We start from the raw sequence: 8114 nt of genomic DNA, 5'->3' as shown, positions 1-8114 counted from the left end.
TAAGAACCCATCTAATTTGATTTGGTAAAAATATTATAATAATAATATAAAAAGTTAAAAATTTTGGAAAATTAAAAAAAAAAGAGAAAGAAATAAAGAAAATGAGTGAAGTTCAATTCAGTGGTGGCTTTGTTAGTTTGTGCACACGTGGGTAAGTTGTAGTTTATGTGAAGGTTGCCATGTGGAATAATTTGAAATATAAATAAATTTATTGAAAAGAAAATACGGGAAATAAAGCAATAGGGGAGAACTAAAAGATGTGATGTAACGACCCGACCTTTCGAGTACTCTGACAAGGGTCATTACAACTAAATACACATTTAAAATCCAGATATTTGGACCATAAAAATTCATTACAACAATAAGAATAGATTTTTCGAAGTAAACTAGAAAATAATAAATAATAAAGAAAGAAAACATTCAAAACATTAAAATTTGTTGTCTCACAGTAAAATCAGTGTCATTCAAAAACTGAGAGAAGTTAGTTTGCGAGGTTGTCTTGCCGGAAGAAGTTTGCACAAGGAGAAGAACAAGAAGTGAAGAAAGAACAGAGGAGGTAGAATCTTGGGTTAATCAGGGCTCGAGGTGAAGATAACATCCAAACTAAAAGGAATTCTTGGCTGAAATTTTAAGGTAAGAAAGTTAACTCAATTCTAAACAAGTTTGTAGGAGGAAGTTTCTTGAAAAGAGTTCTGGATTTTGACTTATGAATTTTTAAAGTTGTAATAGGGAATCGGTGCATAAGCAGACAGCTGCTTGGGTTGAACAAACAACCAGTTCACCGTGGGAGTTATAGCGAGATGTGGGGATGGGGATCTCGCTTATAGAGGAAATCTCGCTGATTTCGCTCTAGAGAATCTCGCCAATCTCGCTCTAGAAGGAAATCTCGCTAGGAGTTAGGCTGAGTATCATAGGTAAGGTGAGTATCGCTAGGATGAAAATTTGTCAGGAAAAAGTTGATCTCGCTCTAGAGGATCTCGCTGGTATCGCTCTAGAGGATCTCCTTGGTATCGTTTTAGAGGATCTCGCTGGTATCACTCTAGAGGATCTCGCTAGCATCATTCTAGAGGATCTTGCTGACCTCGCTCAGGGGGATCTCGCCAGTAAAACTGTCTGTGTTGATGAAAGTTTCTTTAATAAATGAATTAATTGAGGTATTTTACTAAGAATTCTAAGTAGTTTAACAGGGAATTATGTCCTTTCAGGCCAAGAAGAGCTAGGAGAGGTGTATAAACCATTAAAAGCTTGACGAGCAGTGAGTGACTAAGTGAATTAATGTCTCAAGGACCTACGCATATAAGATTAAGTAAGTTACAGTGACATTAGTAATGAATTTATACTTCCTCAAGCAACAAATAGATGGAGAATAACTTAATGTATGTTCCACGACTTGTATATGTGTAGCACAGGCCAAGGTATGTCATGTAGTCATTTCATCAGTTAAGTTTTAGTGTTAAATATGCTTCCTAAAGGAAGGCTATGAGAGAATGAGTTCTTGTGTAGATGGTAGGCAACAAAACATAACTTAATGATACAAAATACCTCGGTACCGAAGGATATTTGAGAATGTACCTACCAATTTGATACCGAAGGAAATTTGAGAAGGTATGTTAGTAGCTCGATACTGAAGGACATATTTGAGAAGGTATCTGAGCGGAAGTACCTAAGGTATGACGGTACTTAAGGTAGTTTTGAATGAGAGGCCGGAATATGGGTCTCTTGGTCGGTAATAAACGTTAGGTGCTAGAGCATTTAGGCCGTTCTCAACTAGGGAATAATGATGTTTGATGATATCTAAGAATGATGTAAAGCTACATTTAGTGACAATTGCTTGAAACACATTAATATATTTACATGTTTATAGTAATGTAATGCATAATGTTATACGATGTTATAGTCACTCACTGGGCTTTAAGCTCATGGAACCTCTATGTTTTCCCTTCTCAAGTAGCGATTAGTTTCCTCAAGATTGATTCCTGCTGCTTGTTGCCATTAAAAGACTCGGCTTGTTAAGAAGACTTAGGTTGATGATCCGTTTATGTACACATGTTTTGAGAGGGAGTAGGACTTCTTTAGGAATATTTGGGTCATCTGTGAATATTTTTCTGTAAATGTAATGTCGTGGCTATATGCTTGTATTTATGTAAACTTTGTAGAACCTTAAGGGAGGTTTTTTGTATGCGTATATAACTAATATTTTAAGCAGGTTGATATTTAGATTAGAAGGCTTGGGTGGTGGGTGCTGGCAGTAAGGCTAGTAACTACCACAGTCTTATCCTTTTCCAGAATAAAAGGGTAATCTGGGAGTGGGTTTGACAAGTTTGTATCAGAGCATAAGATTTTGGGAATGAGAGGGGAAGTTCATGCATAAGTCTAAGTCTCTAAGTGCGAGTCCCTAACATGTGTACATTGATTTAGGTGAAATGTCGAGGCAACGTGGCAGACTGAGTAAGCAAACAGGTGGTAGGAATACTAACCCTACCAATAGGGGCCCGGAGGTTGGAGAGAACCCACCGGGTGGCAAAAAGAAGGTGAATGATCCAGTATGTCAGGAAATGATGTCTAAGGGAGAGTCTAGTACCCCTAGGCAAGGGCAGATTCTCAGCTAGAAGATGTAGTTTTTGACAGGATAGTACAGAGATTAGCAGCCAGTGTGGGCTCTGTACGAGCCGACCTAGAGAAGAAATATGGTATTAAGAGGTTTAAAGCCTTAGGGGCTGTGACATTTGAAGGTACAATAGATCTGGCTGAAGTTGAGTTATGGTTGGATGTAGTTGAAAAATGTTTCAATGTTATGAGTTGCCTAGAGGATAGGAAAGTAGGATTAGCCACCTTTCTACTACAAAAAGGAGTAGAGAAATGGTTGAAAGTGATATCCGCCAGACGAGCCAGTACAGATGTGATGTTATGACCTGAGTTCAGGAAGGCCTTTAAAGACAAGTATTACCCCATCTCGTTTCGGGATGCAAAAGAGCATGAGTTCCTCAAATTGACACAGGGAACGATGTCAGTGGCGAAATATGAGCAGAAATTTACAGAGTTATCATAGTATGCTCTGCCGATTATTGCTGAGGAAAGATACAGATACAAGAAATTTGAACAAGGATTGAGGAATGAAATCAAAACGCCGGTGACGTCTATGGCTAATTGGCTAGATTTTAACCAGTTAGTAGAAATAGAACACGAGTTGAGCAGAATTTCGCAGATGATGAGCAGTTTCCAAGAGGCAGCGAGGCAGTGCTAGGGATCCCCTAAAATGGCTTCCACTAATCTAAGTTGCAACTGGAGTCGGGATCCAAGAAAAGAAAACTGAGACCCTCGGCTAGTGCAGCTAGTCGATCAGAGATGCCACAAGCTGGTGAGTCGGTAGCCAGCATAGACAAGAGACNCCAGAGGACAGGAAAGTAGGGCTAGCCACCTTCCTATTACAGAAAGGAGCAGAGAAATGGTGGAAAGTGATATCCGCCAGACGAGCCAGTACAGATGCGATGTTATGGCCTGAGTTCAGGAAGGCCTTTGAAGACAAGTACTACCCCAGCTCGTTCCGAGAAGCGAAAAGGGATGAGTTTCTCAAACTAACGCAGGGAATTATGTCGGTGGCAGAGTACGAGTAGAAATTTACAGAGTTATCACAATACGCCCTACCGATTATTGTTGAGGAAAGAGATCGATGTAGGAAGTTTGAACAGGGTTTAAGGAAAGAAATTAGAACTTCGGTGACGTCTAGGTTAATTGGCTAGATTTTAACCAATTAGTAGAAATAGCAACACGAGTCGAGCGAAGTTTGGCAGATGATGAGCAGTTGCCAAGAGGTAATGAGGCAGTAGTAGGGCCTAGAGACAGGGGATCCCAACCTCCAGTTGCAACTCAGACTAGTGGAAGCCAATTCAGGGGAACCAGTTGGCAGGGATCCAAGAAAAGAAAAACGAGACCCTCGGCCAGTGCAGTTAGCCGATTAGAGATGCCACGAGCTAGTGAGTCGGTAGCCAGCATAGACAAGAGACCGACATGCCCTAGTTGTGGCAAGAGGCATTTTGGGGCATGCTATAGTGGCAGAGGGGTATGTTTTCAATGTAGACAAACAGGGCATTTCAAGAGGTACTGTCCCCAGGTGAACAGGGACGTCCCGACAGCACAATAGCCAACCTCCCAGACAGTTAACCAACCAAAGAGTGCTGGAAATCGAGAAGAAGAATCAAGTGGTGCCAAGCAGAAGAAAGCCGTAGGTCGACCCCAAGCAGCAGGGGCGAGTGTACGCCGTGACACATCAAGAGGTAGTGGAGTCTCTAGATGTTTTGATCGGTAATGTTATATTATGTGAACAGTCTTCTTATGTTTTATTTATCTCTATCCCTTTGGGAGATGTGATAATGGTAGATAGATGTTATAATCATTGTGAGGTTTGTATCAATGGCCAGAACTTCTATGCTGATTTACTTCCCTTAGAACTGTTGGAGTTTGATGCTATCCTAGGAATGGATTTTGTAAGCCTCAGTAGACTGTTACAAGAAGGAGGTAGTACTTAGAAAATTAAATGGCTAGGATGCAATGCTAACAGGAATCAAAAGATTAGCCACGGGGAATCTGGTATCGACAGTGAAAGCTCGAAAGCTGTTGAGCAAGGGATGTAAAGCCTATCTAGCTCATGTAGTTGTTGTTCAAGAGAAAAAGCTGAACCCAAAAGATGTCCCAGTGGTAAATGAGTTTCAGGATATATTCCCTGAAGAACTATTGGGATTACCACCCGACAGGGAGGTGGAGTTTACTATTGACTTAGTTCCAGGAACAACTCCTATATCACAGGCATCGTATAGAATGACGCCGACTGAGTTGAAACAATTAAAGGTTCAGCTGCAAGAGTTAATTGACAAGGGATACATTCGACCTAGTGTATCGTCTTGGGGATTTTGGGTATTGTTTGTGAGGAAGAAAGACGATACATTTAGATTGTGTATCGACTATAGGCTGCTGAATAAGGTAACAATTAAGAACAAATATCTGTTACCACACATTGATGTTTTGTTTGGTTAGCTAAGAGAAGGCACGGTGTTTTCAAAGATAAACCTGAGATCGGATTATCATCAATTGAAAGTGAGGGAAGCTGACATTCCTAAAACCGCATTTAGAATAAGATATGAACATTATGAATTTTTAGTAATTCCATTTAGATTAACAAATGCCCCTGCGGTATTCATGGATCTTATGAATAGGATATTTCATCCTTACTTGGACCAGTTCGTGATAATATTCATTGATGACATACTGGTGTATTTTAGTAGTAGGGAGGATCATACAACCCATCTGAGGATAGTATTGAAGACATTGCGAGATAGGCAGTTGTATGCTAAATTCAGTAAATGTGATTTTTAGTTAGATCGAGTGGTATTTCTTGGGAATGTTGTTTCAGTAGAGGGCATTAGTGTATATGCCCAGAAGACGGAAGGAATAGTTAATTGGGAACAACCCACGACTGTTTCAGAGATACGCAGTTTCCTGGGTTTGGCAGGTTATTATCGGAGATTTGTGGAGGGTTTCTCTAAGATAGCCCTTCCATTGAAGAACTTGACCAAGAAAGGTATGAGGTTTGAATGGTCGTCGGAGTGTGAGCATAGTTTTCAAGAACTAAAACAGAGATTAGTATCAGCACCAGTGCTTACTTTGCCTGTTTCAGGTAAAGACTTTGAGATTTATTGTGACGCATCCTAACAAGGATTGGGATGTGTACTGATGCAGGATGGGAAGGTGGTTGCATATGCCTCTCGTTAACTTAAGAAGCACGAGAGCATTTATCCCTGTCTCTTATACACATCTAGATGTGTATAAGAGACAGACCCTGGTAAGGCTAATGTTGTGGCAGATGCACTAAGTAGGAAATCCTCGGGACCCAAGGCCATTATTGGGTCAATAAGAGGAATGCTATTGTAGGAGTTCAGGAATTTCAGAATCGTCAGGAGGAATGATAGCTACTTTTCATATAAGGCCGACCTTAGTAGAAAACCTTAAGCGGGATCAGTTGAAAGACCCTGATTTTCAGATGATTGCTGATGATGTAAGTAAGGGCATCAGGGTTGACTTTCAACTAGGAACAGACAGTGTACTAGAAAAGGAGGGGAGAATGTGTGTACCTAACAAGCTACAGCTTAAACAAGCCATTCTAGAGGAAGCACATAGTTTCGCTTATGCCATGCATCCAGGTAGCACCAAGATGTATAGAACTTTGAAGAAATCTTACTGGTGGCCTGGGATGAAGAGAGACATAATAAAATATGTGGACTGATGTATAGTCTGTCAACAAGTAAAACCTGAGAGACAAAGACCAGTAGGATTACTCAATCCACTTCCAGTGCCTGAGTGGAAATGGGAGCATGTGACAATGGACTTTCTATTTGGATTGCCTAAGACACCCTCGGGATTTGATGGCATTTGGGTAGTAGTCGATAGACTAACCAAAACGGCCAAGTTCATACCAGTAAAGGTTACTTTTACACTAGACCTTCTAGCTAAGATTTATGTGGATAGGATAATCAGTTAATATGGAGCCCCAGTGTCGATAGTGTCGATCGGGACTCGATGTTTACTTCAAAATTTTGGCCTAGTTAACAAAAGGCTATGGGCACTAAATTGCATTTCAGTACGGCTTTTCATCTGCAAACAGGTGGACAGTCGGAAATAACTATACAGACACTAGAAGATATGGTAAGAGCTTGTGTACTACAATTCAAAGGAAGTTGGGATACACACTTATTGTTGATTGAATTTCCCTACAACAATAGCTACCATTCTAGTATCGGAATGGCTCCCTATGAAGCATTTTACGGCCGACCTTGCAGAACCCCAGTATGCTGGAACGAAGTCAGAGAACGACAATTATTGGGTCCAAAATTAGTTCAACAAACAACAGAGAATGTGAAACTTATCAGGGATAATCTAAGGCGGCTCGCGATAGACAGAAGAGCTACGCTGATAAGCGAAGAAGAGAACTAGAATTTAAAGTCGGAGAACGGGTATTTCTCCGACTATCCCCATGGCAAGGAATTCTCCGGTTTGGGAGAAAAGGGAAGTTAATCCACGATACATCGGACCATATGAAATTGTGGAACGGGTTGGTCCAGCAGCTTATAGGTTACAGTTGCCGATGGAGCTAACTCGTATTCACGATGTATTTCATGTGTCAATGCTAAGGAAATACATGCCTGATCCTATGCATATACTAGCAACACAACCGGTACAGCTCAAAGAAGATTTATCTTACGAGGAAGAGGCCATCGAGATTTTGGACAGGAAAGACCAGGTACTCAGAAATAAGACGATTCCTTTGGTGAAGGTGCTATGGCGTAATCATAGAATCGAGGAAGCTACCTGGGAACCTGAAGAGCAAATGAGGAAGAGATATCCTCAATTTTTCAAATGACATATCAAGCAAATTTTGAGGACGGAATTTCTTTTAAGGAGGGAATGATTGTAAACCCCGAACACTAGGTTTCCTAGATAAGCATGTTTAGCCAAAGTAATGTCATATTATATATTTATTATGTAGCAATTCATGTTTATCTGCAGGAGTTATGATGGAAGGGAAGGAAAAACATACTAAATGAGGAGTGACGTGGCAGTTAATCCTTGAACTCTGGAGGTGGTGGGAAGTTTTTGGAAGAAGAACTTCAAAAGCATGGTTTTGGCAATTGACATGAGTAAATTTTAGTAAAATCAGTGCCATTCGAAAACTGAGAGAAGCTAGTTTGCAAGGTTGTCTTGCCAGAGGAAGTTTGAACAAGGAGAAGAATAAGAAGTGAAGAAAGAACAGAGGAGGCAGAATCTTGGGTTAATCAGGGCCCGAGGTGAAGATTGGAAGTTCAGGCAAAACTAGAAGGAATTCTTGGCTGAAATTAGGTAGGAAAGCTAACTCAATTTTAAACAAGTTTGTAGAAGGAAGTTTCTTGAAAAGAGCTCTAGATTTCGACTTATGAATTTTTAAAGTTGTAACAGGGAATCGGTGCATAAATTTTGGTAAGTGTTTGTTTGAAATTTGAAGTTATTGGTGTTATTCCATTTTGTTTTTTAGAAAAATAAGGAATAAGTTTGTTTATACAAAGAATTTGGGTTTGAATCCAAATTAT

The 8114-nt window shown here is 40.2% G+C and overlaps 1 protein-coding gene across 1 annotated transcript; it reads left to right on the top strand.

The window, feature by feature from the left end:
* Positions 1–7024: 7024 nt before the first annotated feature.
* On the top strand, positions 7025–7411 carry LOC120068794. Its single transcript, XM_039020431.1, has one exon. It carries the CDS (start codon positions 7025–7027, stop codon positions 7409–7411), a length of 387 nt encoding a protein of 128 aa, XP_038876359.1.
* The last annotated feature ends 703 nt before the right edge of the window (positions 7412–8114 follow it).

Source organism: Benincasa hispida, unplaced genomic scaffold (genome assembly GCF_009727055.1).
Source record: "Benincasa hispida cultivar B227 unplaced genomic scaffold, ASM972705v1 Contig1004, whole genome shotgun sequence".
NCBI classification, from domain to species: domain Eukaryota; kingdom Viridiplantae; phylum Streptophyta; class Magnoliopsida; order Cucurbitales; family Cucurbitaceae; genus Benincasa; species Benincasa hispida.
The sequence above is the reverse complement of the archived record's forward strand: the minus strand, read 5'-3'. Positions and strand labels throughout refer to the sequence as shown.